Source organism: Dreissena polymorpha, chromosome 16 (genome assembly GCF_020536995.1).
Source record: "Dreissena polymorpha isolate Duluth1 chromosome 16, UMN_Dpol_1.0, whole genome shotgun sequence".
NCBI classification, from domain to species: domain Eukaryota; kingdom Metazoa; phylum Mollusca; class Bivalvia; order Myida; family Dreissenidae; genus Dreissena; species Dreissena polymorpha.
This window is the reverse complement of record NC_068370.1, coordinates 31,005,764-31,027,262: the sequence shown is the minus strand read 5'-3', so window position 1 is coordinate 31,027,262 and position 21,499 is coordinate 31,005,764. Positions and strand designations below refer to the sequence as shown.

Sequence of the window (21,499 nt, the reverse complement as noted above, 5' to 3'; positions counted from 1 at the left end):
AGTCAATTGATCGGGATACGGGGGCAAGTGCTCCATTTTAAATTTCCGCGGTCATAAACATCATTCGGAATATTTCTTAAAAATCCAACGATTATCGATTACAACTTACTGTAGTGTTGAAAGGGAGACAAGCAGATCTACATGTAGATCTATGTAAACTTGTAACAGCAAGTCAAGTGAAAAGAAGCGAGCTAAAATCTATGCACATAGAAAGAAGTAGAGTTGATAAAGGGAAGATACGTCCTTTGAACACGACCAGATTCCATTGTCTGAGGATTATGTCAATCCTCAACCCCCCGCACCCCCCCCCCCCCGCCCTCAGGATCAACTTTTTAATTCTTTTTTCGAAGTTGACGCATTTTTATTTTTTTCATGTTTCAAACAAAATTGAAGGCCCGGGCCAGCTGTGCTTAATAGCAGCTACGCCCCTGGCGTAGGAATTAAATCACGAGTGCGAAGCACGAGTGATTTAATAACACGCATCAATACTCCTTACTGTGGGTTATTCGACAGCAAACCATCATAGAAAAATATTATTTCGATTCTAACACGATTCTGATTGATTTGGTTCAAGCTTGTGGACGTAAACAATATTTTTCAATACACCGCCCTTCTTAATTCAAAGTTCACTATTTAGTGACGTCATTGAATTGTACAAACATATGACGTCGTTTTATAAATATTTTGCAAATGACGTCACTTTCATTGAGAACAAAAATCGTTGAAACTAAATGCCGTCACATTTATTGATGCTACTGAAAAGCTGACATGCTATAAATGTTTTCTTAATAACGTTTCCTAACAAATAACATTCTTTGTAGGCGTGGTGATGCCACTTATCTTCAAATATACAATTTGTTGTTTCATTACATTTATATACATGCTACATGTATTACATTTCTTTTAGAGCGGGTTTAAGCACGTGCGTTTTACTGCAATATTTTCTTAATTTATTCGGAACTATTTTCGAAGCTCCGCCCATAATTTGTTGCAGAATAACCCATAGACGATTTTCTTCTTTGTTTATATGAAATTTGGCACGTGGCGTGTTAGAATAGAGGAGATACGATATTAATGCTTTGTCTGAACATAGGACGTATAGAAGACGGTTAAAACAATGTATGGAAGGTTCTTGTTGAGTCGAGGATTCTTTTTGAGACGTAGTTATAAAGAATACATGCAATCACGTGATAGAACGTTCCCACATGATGCAGTCATTACGGAAACAAGTTTTGACACAGACACCATCGTTTTGCTGATCAAAATGCGGCAAACAATGGTCAATATTGTAATTCATCAGACCTCAATACGTTCTTATCAAATATTTCTTATTTTATGTTGTGTTCATATAGTGTTCCTATGTAGCACAAAATAGTTTATTTATGAGTATTTTCCATACTACATCGTCTGTTGACATTTATTTCGCAAGAAATTAACCTCCCCGGCAATCTCAGTTTCAATGCTATTTATTGTATCTAAATTTTGAAATTGAAATAGCCAATCAGAATCCACGGCTCAACAAGAACCTATTTTAAAGATGGCGGTTTGACATAATCAACACAATCGATTATTTATAATTATTACACACGATAAACATTTGGAAAAAAAACAACATATATAAAGACGAAAGTTTATAATTATGTTTATAATGATTCATTATCATATATATTATAAAATATTTGTGATGTAACAACTTTATGAACATGACCCACAATTCGACAAGCATAAAGCGTACCACAGAAACTATGGTAAAAACTTCGCCTCATTACAGAACCATCTTACGTTCTACTAAAACTTGTTTACAATATTACCAAACGTTATTATTTATTTTTTGAAAGACTTAATGAGTGAAACCACTTACGTTATAATAAATAGACAATAAATTAGTGGACAAGTTGTTAGAACTGAGGAAAAAATTATTTATGGAAGGAGAAGCATGCTTATACAAAATCACTGGGGATTCGTTTATTTATTTGTCTTTAAGTAAAGTATAATTTATCATATTTGTTGAATCTTGAAATCTTTGATTTTTATAGTGTTTGATGTACGACTTTGTACGTAAACGTTTATCTAAAACTTGATTTCGTGGTGAAGCGGAACATCCACGAAAATTGCTGTCTGACGTACATTAGTGCAAAGATTAAGGATGAGATTTTACCCAAGATGTTTGCAAAATAAGATACCAAGCGACACAGTTATTTGAGAGAAACTTACTCGTATTCCCAGCAGCTCAGCATCACATCATACACGTCCTCGTCACACAGCGGGGGTTTCTCCATTCGCTTCTCTTCCTCCACCAAAAACTTCAGAATCTCCGCACCACGCTTTCCCTAAAAACATGGCACGCATGCATGTGAAAACATGCCAGGCATGGATCTGATTTATTGAGAACCTCCTTACCCCGCTTGCCCAGAATACATGACAATCATGCATGTGAATACATGACAGGCATGCATGTCAATTAATGAAAATCTCCTGAACCCGCTTGCCCTGAATACCTGGCAGGCATTTCTGTTTTTTACTGATAATCCCCTGACCATGCTTACCCTGAATACATGGCTTGGTATCAAATTGTTTTGATATACATGTTTACAGCCATTACTTCCAGTTTGAGAATAGGGACACCGTTAATATAGGCACACCCGAGGTTTTTAAATGCTCGGATATTTTAGAATAATGGCTGATTTGTTTATTGGCAAAGATGTATACATGAGGTCGAAATAGTTGTTTGAAATGCACAAGAGACGTTTTTGGTTAAATTCATTAATATAACAATATGTCATTGCAACTTCTACATTATTTATATGTGTACATATGTTTGTATTTTTACTCCATTTACTCAATACGCAAGGGTAAAATTTCAAAGCAAATTTGTACAAAGAACAAAGAGTATTTGTACCATCGAACATGTTTAACACGAGCTCTCAAGAGGAGAAAGGCTACAGCAGCGAGTTTCGTGAAGCCCAATTGTCGAAAGCTTATACCATTAAAATAGACAATCTACTGACTAATACATAACGTGAGTAAAAATGAGAGAAAGAAAACGGATCCTCTTTTAAAACATCACGAAGATTCTTCCAAATATACACAATATTATTGGAAAAAAATACTTCATGAACTATACGATTGTGACCATATTAATATGGATTTTGAGGACGTTCTGATCGTAGCTTAATAATAGACGAAAAACGAATCATGGCGACAAGCTTGTGAATGAAAAACAAACACAGTGATTAAAACAGACCATAATCTACATACATGCAAGAAGAATAGTAGTATGTGCGTTATTTTTAAGATAGTATTCCACAATAGAAAAGAAATAGTGAGAGTGGAAGTCGACCAGAGGCAAGACTGTGGCGTATGCGATGAAGTATATTGCATAAGATGTGACAGATGTGAGAAAATGACGTACGTTGGCAAAACTGACAGAGATATTAAAGTGCGGCTAAAACTGAGGCGGACGTAAGATCATCATCATCATCATCATCATCATCATCATCATCATCATCATCATCATCATCATCATCATCATTATCATCATCATCATCATCGTCATCGTCATCTTCGTCTTTTTACATGTCTGTTTTTGCTTAGGATTATTTTGTTTAAAAAAGTTATATAATATTTAAAATAACAACAGCACCGGAAATAGGTTTTAAATAAAGAGATTTTGACAAGTCTGTCACTAAAACGCCTATTTGTAAAATGCTTACAAACTATCTTACGTAATGCTCACTGTCAGTTCTTAAGAAAAAAAGCCGATTCACGACTGATGTATTAAAACAATACATTTTGTCATATAGCAAGAACTAGTTATACAATGGCTTATACAATTTCTTGAACGATATTATAGTTTTGCTTTCGTTTTTGATCACTTTCGAATTTCATTGTCATGTTTGGTGAAAACGGTCATGTATAAGATATGTTCACGAAAGATTTGGTCGCTACATTATAAATGGAAATGCCTGTAGTAGCAAATTGTTATTTACTGCTGCAAGCGTGGTCATTGGAAAGGGTAATTTCCTAATGGAAATGATATCGAGATTTGCCAAAGGGATGGTTTATGTAGAGCCTTTTCAAATATATTGTAAATGTATTTGGCATGATTGTTTTTCACATTTCAATATATGGTAAATCGATGTCTAAAAAGAATATAAAAATCTGATACTAGTTGTTTATGTTTTATTTATGAGCCGCTATGGCAAAGTTTTAGCCCCTAAAGATAGCGTTTGAACCGCCATTTGTATTAATGTAAACCAACAATAGAATTTAGTATGAGCCACGGTGTAGCGGAGTTTGAGTACCCAGTTGCGGAGTTTCAATCTCCAAAGGCAGAGTTTAAGTCTCCAGGGGAAAAGTTAAAATCAACCAAGGAGTTTTGACCCCCTAAGGATGGAATTCGCGACGTCTTTGGTTAAGTTTTGAGCCACCCAGGGTAGAATTTAAGCCACATTTGTTATAGGTTTATGCCGCTCAGGGCGGATTTGAGCAACCAGGGACGACGTTTTTAGCTCCGAAGTGAAGAGTTTGAGCAGTCCTTGTGGAGTTTGAGCCAAAAAAGATGAGTTCGAACAGGCAGTGGCGGTGTTGTGGCAGGATAATGCTCGTGTCTTTTCAAAATAATCTTCTGGAAGATGTGAAAGAAAACCAAGACAAAGTGATCGTGCTGAGAGCAAGTCAATGATTGCGTGGCAAGATGTTGCTAATTCGATTGAATAAATGTGATTAGGATAATATTTTCGCCCTTTTTAATCGCAACTTAGTTGTAAAAACAAGCCTCATTTCCATGTTGTGTTTGTTCTTTTTGGCAAAAGGTATTTATTATAAAATTACTATTTTACACACTTTTCAATCGTAACTATAATTAACTATTGTCAGTTCATTTAAATATGAATTGTTATAAGTCTAATAAATGTGACTATTTGACTTGTTAAATTATTATTTTAATTTGTATGTGTAAAGAATTACAAAAATGTTAATATGTAGAGATTTTATACGTGCGTTTTAACTCAGTCTACAACCGATATACATGTTTGCACATTACTCAGGATCATACATTTAAATTTGAGACAACATTTTGGTATTTCAATAGGAGGAGCAGATGAATCCTGTTTATCTTTCTTTCCAAAATCAAATGCTCATGTTATTGAATTTGTGTAAATGAATTGATTTCAGTCAATAAACAACTTACCTTGTAAGGTTCCTCCCCATACGACGTTGCCTCCCACATGGTGACTCCATAGCTCCACACGTCAGACGTGGAGTCAAACTTCCAGTAGTAGATGCACTCTGGGGGATACCACTTGAGGGGCCATTTGCCTGCTTCTTGGGCCTGCATTTAAGCAAATATGGTAGCATTGTATGATTATGTAACACTTTAATCCACAGAAACACCTATGACGCGTGGACCGGAATAATTGTCATTGTTGTGAGAAAATGTGTTTGCTTTAGAGAGAATTCGGTTTAAATGGTTTCAATGTTGCATACTCTCTCGGATCGTGCTTCGAATAATGGGCAGGGCATACATTTACAATGTGACTGCAATGTGTATGACAGTTAAAATAATGCAGTCAATCACAATTTCATCGCTCTTCTTTGTGAAATTTAGATCTTAAAAGATGGCGTGTGACACGATGACTATTAATTAACAGAGTTGCAACGGGAATCGGAATTCACTCTTTCATCAACTTTTGATTTGAATGACTGTGTATCGATGAACGCTATAAGCTCAAAATGTACAAATAATTCCGAAATTATTACCTAATTAAATTTTGATTTTTCTTGCCAAACATTGTCAAATTACAAGATTAAACAGCATATGTTTTTAATAAAATTACTTGTTAACATCCAGGTTCAAACAAATGCAATTTGTATATATTAAAGAAAATGCATTGTTGATTATATGCCAATTAACAAAGATTTGAGTTCTGATGCAAGTGCGTTTTCCTCGCGTGATTTACTAAAAAAATCATCCGAATGACGAGGTGGTGTTTATTTAAATTCAATATAATTTTTGCAACTACGAAATACATTTAACTGCACAACTCTCGTCATAAGGACTAATGTTTCGGTATTTATTGGGTTGTTTAACAACATAAAGAGTAATCTTTTCTAAAGAAACAACCTTGAAATATTAAATAGTTTCTTTTTAGAATAGTTATTGAACAACTAGGAGTACAATACTTGCTTCATAATAATCATCGTCCGGAGGAAGCTCTTTGGAGTCTCCAAAGTCGAAGATTTTGGCAAAACTCTCTGTGAAAAGAAGAACGTTTCTGGCAGAAACATCTCGATGAATGATTTTCTTTGACTCGAGGAATTCCATTCCCATAGCAACCTGCCATAGTAACAACACTATGCCGGCTTGTGGAAAATTTCTGAAAGTACGTATTGATAAAAGTTTGATCCACTTCATAAAAATAGTTGTTTGACTATAAAATACAACTCAAGAAGCAATTATATTACACGCTTCTTGCATTCAATACTAGAAAACAGAAATCCGTTTACAGAAAGAAAAGCTAGAATAAATATATAATGAAAATTTTAAATAGTGTGTTTGGTGTCTGTTTTAACTTTTTGACAGGCATTTAATTTATAGCTTTCTTATAATAATTGCTGAAAGCGGGCATACGAATCAAGCAAAACTATGTCTGACCTGTGAGCCGACAAAAACGAGTTCAACGGTCCTAAGGGGCCGTACTCCAGCACCAACATGAGATTTTCAGCTGTACCCGCCCCTGAAACAAAACCTACAGAAAAAGCTAGATTGTGTTGCTGTTGTGTTGTCTTGTTGGTTGATTTTATTTTTGTCGTTTGTTTTTTTGGTTTGTTGTTGATGTTCGTTTGTTTGTTTCTTAGGGATATCGGATAAAATTTGGTTGATGTTAATACAAGAAAATCCACATGTGAAGTACATAGTTTTAAAGGAAATTAGTTAGATATATTATTAGAGTGTTACAATGAATTTCATTTGATCTGATCATGCATTTTGGAAACAAATTGAAAAATAATGTAAATAAACATTTTATTTGGGTAAAATGTATTGCATTAAAATAAATTTGTTCTTGCATTTTCATGTACTTACCAAACATTCGAAGAATGTGTTTATGACTCAGTTTTATCATGATTTTTGCTTCCTCCAACAAGTCATTCTCATTCTTGGTGACATGCTCTTCTTTATTCTGCAGCAAATTGATTTCATGAATATATTTTTAACATTTAAAAAGCTGTTAGAATACATAGTATGCTGCTGCTACAGCACATTTCAGTTCTCAATGTTATCTATAATTTTAGAAGGAATATTTCAACTTTAAAATGTTTATCTAATTTACTATTAAATAGTATTAACTATTAAATAAGCAATATTTTAAAATAAACAGACATTTGGACTTTAAAAACTTGGTGTAAAAATTTCTATAGTTTGGATTATTGGACTAATTATAAACTAAAACTGACATAATGGCATCAAGAAATAGTAGAACGACTCAAAGAGCATTCGCGGGGGATCGGTAACTCGTTCTCGGGTAGTTTCTCGCACGGAACATGTTAATGAAAATAGACAGCGTAATCGTTCACCAGTTAGTAGGCTTGATGAAAATAATCCTGCGAATTGGACTTTAACTAAATTAAAGGTAACATTTTTCTTCAGCTCTTTTCAAATGAGCACCTCTATAATTGTTTTTGTCGCATGTACATTTTGTATGTAAAATAGTTGTGTAAGTTTTATTTAGCTCTTTTCAAATGAGCACCTCTTTAACTGTTTTTGTCGCATGTACATTTTAGTATATAACAATAAGTATACATATTTATATATATATTTGAGTTTTTAGATTCAAGGTAGGCCGACCACGCGTTTTTGTCTTCAACAATTTGTCTGAATTATTATTTTAAATGCATTTCGATGTTTATGTATAATTTCAAAATGTGTTTCGTACTGATATTTATTATATCTACATTTAGTACACATTGTTTCGGGGAAATATAATTATATTTTGGATTTTATATATAAAAGATTAAATATACGATTGGATATAAGATAGATCTTCCACGTGTTTGTATGATTATCAAAATTTTAATCTATAAATACACAGCTAAAGTCTACTTCAACTATTTGTGGTGTGGTGTAGTTTTGTGACATTTTGTGACATTTTGAAATCGGCTTAAAGCTGTTCGTGTATCACTGTTGATCTGTTTATCTTGTTAGTGGTTTGTTTAGTTAACTTGTATTATTAAGCAAAGCTAAAATTCTACGTTTACATAAGTTTTGCACTCAATTGAAATCATTGTTTATAACATTGTTCGCTTTCCGTTTTTCTTAACAAGACTATTTTATGGTTTATAATGCCACCACGGCCAAAAGACGTCGTGTTAAAGTTGAACAGTCGATACAAGCCATGCGCGCAGACCAAAAAGAGACCACCGGTCACGCGGAACCCGAGCTGCCGGCGCCGAGAATAGAGCACGAGAATACGTCCGCACCGGGTACGAGCGCACAAGGTTGTGAGCAAGGTCGCGTAATGAACGTCTGGATAGTCGGATCATCGATCATAAGGGATGCTTATCATAGGGCGGTAGGCAGAGCAGACGGTACTGATCTAGGTTTACAACATTCGGGATGCGTCTGAAACCCGTACAATAATCAAATAATCCTCTATTGCTCTTTAATCAACAACCTGAACTTCTGATTATCTATTGTGGGTGTAATGAAATCGGACCCCATTCAATATTTGATATTTCTAACCATTAACGATGCATATTAGGCTACCTACAACAGCTTTTACCTGGTACAACCCTGGTTTTCTCCGCAATCCTACCTCGTTTTCATATTGATATTTCTGAAATGCATTAGACTTTTTATAGACAAAGGACAAAAATAAGATTGACTTCACTGCAACTATCTGTCATGTGTAATAAAATATTTATGCATAGAGCTCACTTAAATGTAGTTCTCATTACAAATGGATAAAAATATATTTCATCCTCAGATTCTATCAAAATGAAATGAATCAAACATGGAGTCATGCAAGTGCACACGCAAATTAAAGCATCATGTTTACAAAGTTTCATCCTTCTAGCTGCACTTCTTTTTTGAGTCGGCACAAAACAGTTTAAATGTGATTGTCATGTGTCAAACAACTTCCCCCTAAAAACATAGTAATAAGATGTAACAGGGCGTTTACTTGCCCCCCCCCCCCAAAAAAAGAAGCTTTATTTGTTTATATCATAAATAAAAAATGTGCACATGACAAACAACACAAATAATAAAAAAAAATCATCAAATATGCAAACATCAATGAAACCGTAACTGTAATGCTTTATAAATGTTTAAAAATGTTGTAATTAAACATTTACCACACAAATGAAAAGCTAAAAAAGTAAAAGAAAACATATGAACATTAAATATCCAATTAACACATTAATATTTAAACATTTGTGAAAGTCTGATTTTTGGACTTTCACTATTCTAGAATTCTTCTGTTTTCAGCAGTTCTTATTATCACTCTAATTAGTGGTTTTACAGTTTGTCCAAGTACTTTTTAATTTATAGTTCAATGTCAAAATGGTGACACTATAACGCTTTCATACTTCAGTGGTTGCAACTATAACTACAAACTTTCGAAATGGACCAAGAACTCATCACATTGAGAACTTTATCAGATTTTGACTCTCCTTGCATTTGCCCCCCCCCCCCCCCAGCCAAAAGTATATATTATATTTAACTTGATTTGTAATGAGTTTTACCATGTTTTCAACAAAGTTAAAAGTCCTGCTTATTAGACTTGGGTATGGTTGGTGGGTGGTAATGTGCTGTGACAATTGTTTTAATTAAACCAACCTTGAAAACCTCTTTCATGGTGTTTTATGGTTTTCATACGTCTTGAAATTAAACAAGAACTATTCTTACCCTTTCTTACATTATATTTAAAGTAGAGATATAAAGGGGGCAAAATGGAGCCGAATTTCAACCCCAAATATTCCCGAAAACATGCCCTAATTTAAACTGGCACACTGACCTCCTGACGTGGCGTCACGTCCTCCTGTTTAAACGTCTTCACAGCAACCGTTATTGTCTTGCCATTACGCAGTGTGAACGTCCCCTTACACACAGACCCAAACTGGCCCGTACCTGGAGTGAAAACAGGTAGGGGTCGCATTCCTAATGTTCTGTGCGTGTGTGAAAAGTGTTGCCCTAGTAAAGTCTGTGAAGTCTGCACAGGCTAATCAGGTAAGACACTTTCTCCATAAAATGATTTTTTGCTAAGAAGAGACTTCCTTAAAACAAACAGTACAATACAAGCGGATATTAACATCCCTGATTAACCAGGCTTATCTGGGACAACACTTTACTCTCATGCATTAAACATCGTTTTTCCAGAGTGCGGCTCAAACACTGTTTATCCAATAAATAATCTTATCCTTTGCCTTAAATAATTTCGTTAAGCGTTGATTTCAATGCTTACACAAAATACTCTACGTGGTCAATGAATATAAACTAATAAAGTATTATTTTGTAAATTATATTGTATTCACTTATTACAAAGTTTTAAAAAATGGACATGTCAAATTCTGTTCGTAAGTTAAAATATTTTAAGATCAATTTATAAAGTTTCAGAAACATGGTCTAAGGATTACAAAGCCTTACTTAATTATCTTACAGTTCAGGAAATGTTTAAGTGAATTACAACTTTACACCTTACTTATTGAAATTCAAATAAGAACACTTAAAATGAAATGTTTAACTTAATTTATTCATTAATTCTAAGAGGTTTTCTTCTATCGACAAGAGCTTTTACAAGCATTGTTTATGTTAAATTCGTAAGCATTGATGCCCTTTGAGTTAAAATATTGATTGGCTTCAGCATAGTGCATGTAGCTGCTTGCACGATCACCATTAAAAATATTATAAAATGTTAGTATGCAATGCAATATAATATATATAATATTAAATGATATTATCATCATTATTATTATAAAGAACCTAAACGATCAATATTGTATATAATTATATAATTTACATATATATTATTAATATATTAACACTATATACCACTTAACAATATATTTAACAAGATTAGCACTTGCAACAGCCAATATGTTTTTTTTTAATTCAAGAAACATTAACAGTTTGCTCTCAACACATTTATGGACCCAGATCCCTACCTAATAAGTCTTGCAAATCGATCTGATCCCGTCGCAGCTCAAAGTCGTTCAACGTTTTTGGCACGGAGCTATAAATCCCCTCCAGATCTTCCGTATCCACAGCCAAACCTTTCAAAGCCACGCGCTGACTGTCAACCCCACCAGTCGCTCCTGAAGGTAAACGTTAAATAATCTTAAAAATGCTTTACACGCAGCGCTGAGTCTCGCTCAGGGAAAGCTATAGGCTTTCAATGCAATCGAGCTTAGATAATTTGGTTTAAACTTTAATCGTTATGCTGTTGCTGTTCCTTGCAAAGTAACTGATTGCATTCCTATGTTTACTTCAATACTCAAATATAAGATGAGGTGCATTCCAGGTTTTTAACTTAAAAACTGTAATGAAATTGTGAAATACCATGACAAAAGTATTTATTGAATCATTTTGCAGCACAACAAATTTTAATGTTATCCAATTGAAGAATGATATGTAAAATAGTGTGCCCTAATCATTGAATAAGTGTTAATTCATCTAATATTTCTGCTCAATCTCTTAAAGCGATATGATTGATTTTGTGTTAGTTATATCACATTTCAGTCATTAGAAAAAAAGTTAACCTTTAAGTTAAGTAAATAACATAATCCAAGGAAAATTACACTTAACAATAAAAAACACACATGAATTATGGATTTCATCTAAACAAAATACACTGCAAATCTACTATATTGTAATCAATTGTTGTATTATTAAGCCATTATTTCACAAAGTGTCGTTTAGATACATAAATTTTGAATATTGCATAGCTTTAACACCCTGTATTAAAACATATCTTGGTCAGGATGTTTATACGTTTTTTTAGAAAAACAGGGCTTACCAAGTCTATTTCAACTATTGTATTACTCATATTAACTATTTAATTGCATGTGTATTATTCATGTCTAAGGAGGCTTTTGTTTATTGCACATGTTCTTTTCCAGTCTAAAGCAACAAGTCTATTGCACTTGTACTTGTCAAGTTTGAAGCTAATACTGTATTGCACATGAACTGTTCAAGTCTTAAGCAAGCCAATGCACTTTTGATATCTCAAGCTACAAGTCTATTGAACATGCACTTTTCATGTATTAAGCAACACGTTCATTGAACATGCACTTTTCAAATCTCAAGCAACATGTCTATTAAACATGAACTGTTAAAGTCTCAAGCAACACGTTTATTGAACGTGCACATCAAGTCTCAAGCAACAAGTCTATTGAACATTAACTTTTCAAGTTTGAAGCAACAAGTCTATTGATCATGCACTTTTTAAGTATCGAGCATCATGTCTTTTGCACATGCACGTTTCAAGGCTCAAGCAACAAATCTATTCAACTTACAATTTTCAGGTCTCAAGCAACAAGTCTATTGAACATTCACTCTTCAAATCTCCAGCAACAAGTATATTGATCATGCACTTTTCAAGTCTCAACCAACAGGTCTATTGAACATTCACTTTTCAAGTCTCCAGCAACAAGTCTATTGAATATGCATTTTTCAAGTCTCAAGCAACAAGTCTATTGAAAATGCACTTTTCAAGTTTCAAGCAACAAGTCTATTGAACATGCTCTGTTCAAGTCTCAAGCAACATGTCTTTTAAACATGCCCTTTTCAAGTCTCAAGCAACAAGTCTATTGAACATGCACTATTCAAATCTCAAGCAACAAGTCTATTGAAAATGCACTTTTCAAGTCTCAAGCAACATGTCTATTGAACATGAACTTTTCAAATCTCAAGCAACAAGTCTATTGATCTTGCACTTTTCAAGTCTGAAGCAACAATTATTTTATGGCACAATTATGCACTTTTAAAGATTATATCAACTATGTTATTGCACATGCACTTTTTATGGCTGTCGTTCGCAACAGCACACACCAATGTTACCATTGCCCTTCAAGTCTCCTGCAGCAAACCTTCGACTGCTTTCGTTAGGGATTGGCGGCAAAACACGCTTTCGTCCTACAGCCCCTGCGATTTGGCGGTTGAGATTGTCACGTTTTGATAAGGGCGGCAGCGGGGGACGTTGTTCACCCTGGGACTAAACAGAAGGTACGTTGTTAGTGGATGATTACAGTACAGGGCCGAGTGTTATCAAAGATAATACAACAGGTTTTAAAAACGAATGAATTTTTACCTCACATAAAAAATATGCATTAATGATCAATACCTTTCTGAAATGAGATAAGTGAACTATGACAAGGAAATGAATAGTATTCATGTAGGCCTATATGTTCCGATCATTAACTATTTAAATAAACCTCTTGAATAAATCTTGACTGGAAATTCTTCAAAAAATGATGTCAAAACAACAGCTATTATTTGAATACAATTAACTATACATATGTGCAAACACTGAGCGCAACCACTATGGGTGTGATATGACATATATCTAATATGGTATCATCAGATACACCACAGTGACTCATAAGCTGGTACAGCTGGTGTAGAAGCTTGACTTTATTATAACCACTGTCTTCAACTAGGATCTGACTATCAGGAATCACGAAGATGCATATGATACTGCATTGATTGAATCAGCTGGTCCGTTAACGATTTATTCAGACTAACAGTTTATAATTATTTTGACCCCATTCGAATGTATATGTATATGCATATGTCCGTCTGTCAATCGGTCGGTGAGTCGGACGGTTGGTTCGTAGACCACTCGTTTCCGCAACATATCGACAAAACCGTTTGACCTCAAACCATACAAATTGTAATGATGGTTACTTGGAAGAATAGTAAACAACCTGTCCATTTTGGGTCAACATGTGAAAGGGCCATTTCAAATAGGCTCGTAACATGAAATGAAAAATAAAGTTAAAATATTCATGTATAATCGTCATTTAGAAGAACCGTTAATACCAATGAAAAAAAGTTTTTTTAAGAAGACGTTCATCTGTGATAAAACACTATCTGGACATAGATTACTATTCCAATTATCTGATTATTGGATAGATTATGGTACTGACAGCTGTAAATGGTTCAAGCAATTTAATCTGGCTAAAAAATCTTGTTTCATTTTATTAGCAATACACTGAACACATGTTTTAATTGATACAAGCATGAGGTAAGAAATAAAGTGCATTACAGGAAATTAAAGCAAATGTATCAAAGAAACATTAATTGCAAGCAAAATTCGATTCTATGTCAAATGGGTTCAAAAACGAGGTCACCATATTAAACCTTATCACTCAACATGTGCTCTCTCTATAAGTCATATGTATTACTCAATCTTGTTGAAACTTCGTAAGAAACTTAATCTATACAATATTTAGACCAAGTTCAAATCTGGTTCAGGTAAGGCTAAACACTAGGTCATCACAAGGACAACCTTTAAAAAATAAGGATCAGTGATTCAGGTAAATCAAATTGAAATAAACAATTAAATAAAAAAATACTCGAATCGATCGTAATAGATGGAAATGTATACAGAAAAATTATCTTTTTCTTTCGTTGATACAGTTACAAATTTAAACAAAAAGAAAATTAAATTTGAGTAATCAATTGATAATTTGTTTATAATCGCGGGCTTGAAACCATTGATATGTATTGCAAGGACAAACATCCCTTGTCATTTCTAACAATGGATCCCCTTCACAGTCAATAATTCGGGTACTGTTTTCAAATTTATGGCGAATTAAGGAAATCTAACTTATTTTGTTATTACCTGGTCCGGATTTCCCTGCATCGTCAATGTCTGGGTTCTGTTTTCAATTCTACCAAAACCTGACAGTTTAGACAGGTATTCCTCAATTTCATTGTTAGGCTCGAATGTTATTGAAACTTGAACATGAACAGAGTTCCCCTTTAGATAGGCTTCAGCCTGTGGTATTTTGTCATGGCATTTTCTGCTGGCTATAAAAGACAGATCTAGATTGCTTTTATCACATATGTCCTGTATGGCATCTCGAAGTCGTTTCAATTCATCCCGAAGAGTGGCACATTTGTCGACATCACTTTTAAGAGAGGACTGCAGTTTGGTCAAAGCATCTTTCATTTCATTCAGTGTCTTTTTTTCGATCTGGTCTAAGGCTTCATTTATTTTTCGGCGAGTTTCATGTATCTTCTGTACCTGCTCTTCGTATGAGCTTTGCACGGACCGAAAAGAAGCATCCTTGTTGTCTAGAAGTTTCTTCATATCTTCTAGAATTTTTTGGATACAATCGGATTGTTGCTGCAGGTCTATGGCGTTATATTTTACGTAGTCTGATATAAGTGTCACCGTCTTGCATAGTCTGTAATCAAATTTTATTTTTATTAAAACGCTGAAACAATGTATTAATTTTGCAAATGTACCTTATTTTAAAGTGCGATCTTTAATATATCTCTTGATAAAATACAGTTAGCTAAAAGGTTACCATAAAATGAAGGTTCTTTATTTTAGAAAATATATTTTATAATAGATCTCTTTTATAGTGTTGCATTTCGGTCAAAACATCATAGCTACAAACATGACCACTTCGTTCAACAAGTATCAAAGGGATACTAAATTTCTAACTGTATACGTACAAACGAATTGCAGGATAGAATTATTTTATAGTTAACCTACTATTACTGATTTATTTTACATCAAACATTATGCATATAAAATCATCGTTGTGGCAAACGAAAGAATCAAGATTACAAATTTCTTTAATTGCTCGCAAAGGATATGGATTTACGTACGTTTTCAAATTTTAGTTTCCGGTGTATGATATGCGGCGTGTTCTGAAACTTTTGGTCCTAATTTTCAAGCCTGTTTGAGAAAACGTCATTAAAAGGCGTCACATAATCTACGCTTAGTTTTGCCTTCATTGATACGTATTTGAGAGATTTTAGTGAGAATCATTATGAATAAATACAACGTAATATAAAGTCTTAAATTTGTTCCCTGACATATGTTCTTATAAAAAAGTTGTTGATGTTATTTTTAAAAATCACTCATAATATCACTTTTATCAAAGTTGGAACTAGCTGATATTTAGCCACATTCAACTTTCTTACACATTATTATGACGTTTTTAGCTTGGTGATAATCATTCTATTTTGATTTAATTTCCTTTTGAACAAGGTAAGTTTTTTTCTATGCTCCATTAAAATTACTTTTGATGGTACTATAGTCGAATTATTTTAAAAACAAAACATTTTTAAACCGAAAACCATAGTAAAACATTGAAGAGAAAATTTTTGTTTACATGTGTACAAATATCACTGTTTTGTTAAGAATGACAATGTGTTCCCATCTGATAGTTGTACCACTTTTCCACCTACATTTGTCGCCAATGAAACAAATGTTAATAAAAACGTTCTGGAGATGCTTCAATTGACACACTCAGTGTCACTGACACTATAATACGATTATATGATTACAGGCATTTAGCCAAACTGTAGTCGATAGGTGTTGATGTAAAGAAATGATGGCCATGAAAGTAACATTAGTATGTGAATGATTCTTGTCATAAATTTGACGTATAAATAAACAAGACTTCAATGTTGTCCACCAATAAACGGTCAATTCAAAAGAACGGTCTGTTTAAACTGATTTTATGACGCCCAGAACTATTCTTTGAACATTAAAACATCATACAAAAATAATTGGTTAATAGGAAATAGTGCAAAGAAATGATATTATAAGCCCAAAAAAAATATGTTAACATTTTGTTAAAAGTGTTGTCATTATTTAAATGTTAATGGAATTCTCTGATCGCCACTTCCAACTATAAACACAAATAAATACATGTTTTAGCTTTACCTTAGAAATTGCATCTGCAACAGGTATGCTATGAATTATATATATGGTTTTTGTCTTGACGCTTTAAGATTATGGTTTATTTTAATAAACGACTGAAATAATTATGTGAAAACCTAGACTCCCGTTGATTTGAAATGTTCATTATTGATGGCAATCAATGTTGAATTTATGATTTTAACATTGTTTATTAACACCTAAGTGGTATTTATTGTAGCACTGTAAAATAATACACTACTAATTTATTTATACATTTGTATATGTGTTGAAATTTCATTTTCTTAAGTTACTGACATTGAAATATAATGTTAACTGTCTACTTTTGTGCTTTCGTGGGTATTTATTAGGCCTCTGTTTTCATCTTGAATAGAGTAATATTGCACAGATAATTGTTCCTGTGTTTGACATACATTAAGGCTTATGGCCATGTACATATCTCAATTTCGTCAATACACTCGATTTTGACGGATTGTCTCAGATCAGGCCATACATTATCCCACGTACATTCCTAGCATGCATCGTTCTCATAAATTAATGGTTATTAAACCAAAAACAGTTTGAATCTTATTGTTGCTAAATTAAATTGTAAATGTCAGAGGTATTAAAAAAGGAAGTAAAAAACTGCAAGAGTTTTTGCACATTACCTTGTCTGTATCTAATTACAAGTACATGTGCTTTGTTGCAGAATTCAAATTAACTTCAAAGAAGTTGTAAAACCCTACACTTTGTTTCTAGTTATTACCGAACATATTGACAGAATACCTGTGATCAATGAAAGCACAGTTGTTGCAGCATAGTTGACTGTGATCTTGGCAAAACATTTCCAGGTTTTTATCTTTGTGAACGACACATTTTTGAAGAAAATCTTCCACTTTCTTGGAAACCGGCCATTTCTTCACATCCTCCCTTCCATAAGGGGAATGTTTCTTAAACAACTGGTCGTGTGGGTTGATACATTTTCGACAGTAAAACTTCATACAAGTTTCGCAGTAGAAATCGGCCGATTCTTCTAGTTTCATGTCTTCACAGGTCGAACAACAGAAGTCCTGGATCGTGTCAGATCCCTTTTCAATGGTAGATTGCGAAAAAGTTGCCATTTTTGTTGACCTAGTTTAAAAAACACAGCAAGTTAAGAACTGTTTTTTACTTTAACTCAAGTATTAAAGTATCTAATAAAGAAAAATATAAAAAGTCAAATCACTTTTTGTCCAAGTCAAGAAAAAATAAGGTCCATATTAACGGACATATTAGCGGAGTTAAACAAAGATTACATTTGAGTTTGTTTTAAATCCTATCATTTCAGGAAACAAAATATCTGTATGTAAACTGTCACTTGACATGTACTGTCTGCATCCGCCGTAAAGGGTTGTGGTAGATTGTTTGAAAGCGATATTTGAAGATCGTTTGTAAGCGATAACAAAATGAAACATTTCAACAGACAAATGTATCTACCAGTCTAGATAGTTTAAGTTTACGGTAAATTGATATCATGGGCATAGCCAAAGAAGCATTGGACTTTAGACTGCTTTCTTTATATTAATTGTTTAAATAATTTCTTGTGAAATGTACAACCAATTTATTTTATGCAAAAACATTCAGCTTAAAGATACAATCAAATAATATTATGTAAAGCGAAGGAATATCTATTTGAATAAAGAACAGAACAGATAATTTATTAAGACTTGCACATAGTACATCGTCTTCTTAATATGTGTACATAATATACAAAAGGTCTTGTGTCAACATGGTAATGACAATGTTTGCAATACATGTTTTATCTTATATATTCAAATAAATAAATTTCAGTAACAATATACATTTATAAAGTAGTAAGCAAAGGGGATGTAATCTAATATATTACAATAACTTAATTTTCTATAACAGTATACAATTATAAAGAAATAAGCAATGAGGATGAACATATATAATTCTAAAACAGTATACATTTATAAAGAAATAAGCAATGAGGATGAACAAAAAGAATAGTGTGATCCTTTATAAACAAACTTAAGACCAAAAATAAGGTAAACAACACACCACAACTACAAGAGTTTTACAATCATTTTAAAGAAATTAATACCAACACCATCAATGACCACCGCTTCAACAACACAAACTCAAACTGTCCAACCAACACAAGCAACAGACTTAACAACCCAATAACTAACAAAGAAATAGAAAAATGCATTCAGATAATCAAAAAACTAAAAAAACCGAGCACTTTTGACAATATCCTTAACGAATCTATCAAGTCTACCAAACATCTTCTAATGCCAGTTTACATTAAACTATTCAAGTGTGTCCTGGAAACCGGCTTTATCCCACAAAAGTGGTTAAATGGTATAATAATCCCCATATTTAACAAGAGGGTCATGATGGCCCTGTATCGCTCCACTGCTGAAAAAAGGCTATTCAAATATTCTCTGCATGTGCAAATACTTAAATATAGGCCCTATTTAAGCACATGTACACTTTTGTGACCCCCTGGGCTTGGTCAAATGTAACCCCAGGGGCATAATTTGAGCAAACTTTGTAGAGGACTACTATATCTCACTACATGTACATACAAAATATGGTAGCCCTAGGTCCTAGAGTTAAGGACAAGAATATTTTTAAAGTTATCACAAAATAAGCATGATATAAGCGTATATAATGTTCAATTTTGTGACCCGCGGATCAGGGTCAAATTTGACCCAAAGGGCATAATTTGAACAAACTTGGTAGAGGACTATAAGATGTTCCTGCATACCAAATTTGGTAGCCATAGTCTGAATGGTTTTCAACAAGAAGATTTTTAAAGATTTCACAAAATAGGCGCTTTATAAGCGTTTATTCAATTTTGTGACCCCCCAGGGCAGGGTCAAAGTTGACCCCAGAGGCATTATTTGAACAAATTTGGTAGAGATTTATAAGATGTCACTACCTTTCAAATTTGGTAGCCCGAGACCCAATGGTTATGGAAAAGAAGATTTTTCAAAGTTTTCACAAAATAGGCCCCATATAAGCTTATGTTCAGTTCTGTGACCCCCCCCCCCCGGGCAGGATCAAATTTGACCCCAGGGGCATAATTTGAACAAACTTGGTAGAGAACTGTAAGATGTCACTACATACCAAAATTTGGTAGCCCTATGCCTAATGGTTAAGGACAAGAGAATTTTTTAAGTTTTCACAAAATAGGCACTATATAAGCATATAATCGATTTTGTGGCCCCCAGGGAAGGGTCAAATATGAATCCTGGGGCATAATTTGAACAAACTAAGTGGAAGACTATACAATGTCACTCCATACCAAATTGTGTAGGCCTAGGCCTAATGGTTATGGGCAAGATTTTGTTGTAAGTTTTCACAAAATAGGCAATATATAAGCTTATGTTCAATTATGTGACCTCCGGGGCAGGTTCAAATTTGACCCCAGTGATAAAATTTGAACAAATTTGGTAGAGGACTACAAGATGTAACTACATACCAAATTTGATAGCCCTAGGCTGGATGGTTATGGACAGAAAGATTTTTGAAGTTTTCACAAAATAGGCCTTATATAAGCATATGTTCAATTTTGTGTCCCCCGGGGCTGGGTCAAATTTGACACCAGGGGCATAATTTGAAGAAATTTGCTAGAGGACTTTTAGATGTCTCTTCGTACCAAATTTGATAGCCCTAGGCCCAATGATTATGGACGAGAAGATTCTGAAAGTTTTCACAAAATAGGCCTTATATAAGCAACTTTTCATTTTTGTGACCCCCGGGGTAGGGTCAAATTTGATCCCAGGGGCATAATTTGAACAAATTTGAAAGAGGTTCACCCCAGGAACATTCCTGTGAAATTTCATCAGAATTGGACCAGTAGTTTAGGAGAAGATGTTTTAAGGAAAAGTTAACGCACGCACGCACGGACGCACGCACGACGGACACAGGACCATGACATAAGCCCCGCTGGCCTCTGGTCAGTGGAGCTAAAAACAAAGGTGATCCCAAAGACCCAAACATCTATACTTAATGACAGGCTTACTTTATTCTTAAATGAAAATAACAGCTTAGATGAAAATTAAGCCGGTTTCAGGAAAGGCTATTCATGCTCTGACCATATCTTCACTTTACATTCATTAATAGAAATTCTGAAAAAGAGAAAACAAAAACTTTTCTGTGCATTCATAGATTTTTCTCAAGCGTTCGACAAAGTATGGCGTGCTGGCTTATGGCATAAACTACTCAAACATAATATTAATGGAAAATTTCTACAATTGATTCAGAATATGTACAACAATATAAAATCAAGCATTTCTGCAAATGGTAATATATCCGAGCCCTTCATCACAGAAATAAGCGTTCGCCAGGGCGAAAATTTATCACCTTTACTCTTTTCACTCTTTTTAAACGATTTACAAACAAGTTTGCATCTCAATGGCTCAATTTGCATAGAGTAAACACATCCCTTGGATCTATCCCTATGGCTTAAACTTCTTGTCCTTCTCTATGCTGACGACACAGTGATCCTTTCAAACTCAAAGACTGATTTTCAAAACAATCTAGACATCTTCAATAACTACTGTGATAACTGGCATCTAAAAGTAAATTTAAACAAAACTAAAATCATAATA

At 33.8% G+C, this 21,499-nt stretch overlaps 1 protein-coding gene across 1 annotated transcript in view; it reads right to left on the bottom strand.

The window, feature by feature from the left end:
- LOC127861745 (uncharacterized) overlaps positions 1-18,264 on the bottom strand; it is a 111,533-nt gene extending 93,269 nt beyond the window's left edge. Inside the window, exons 1-10 of the mRNA XM_052400426.1 lie at positions 17,664-18,264; positions 14,841-15,408; positions 13,055-13,208; positions 11,161-11,310; positions 10,014-10,126; positions 7,085-7,181; positions 6,656-6,749; positions 6,188-6,377; positions 5,192-5,332; positions 2,215-2,330 (exon numbers count right to left, since the gene is read on the bottom strand). Of these exons, the coding sequence (XP_052256386.1) occupies positions 2,215-2,330; positions 5,192-5,332; positions 6,188-6,377; positions 6,656-6,749; positions 7,085-7,181; positions 10,014-10,126; positions 11,161-11,310; positions 13,055-13,208; positions 14,841-15,408; positions 17,664-17,998 (1,958 nt within the window). The 5' untranslated portion in view covers positions 17,999-18,264. The remainder of the gene's footprint in view (positions 1-2,214; positions 2,331-5,191; positions 5,333-6,187; positions 6,378-6,655; positions 6,750-7,084; positions 7,182-10,013; positions 10,127-11,160; positions 11,311-13,054; positions 13,209-14,840; positions 15,409-17,663) is intronic.
- Between the last annotated feature and the right edge of the window lie 3,235 nt (positions 18,265-21,499).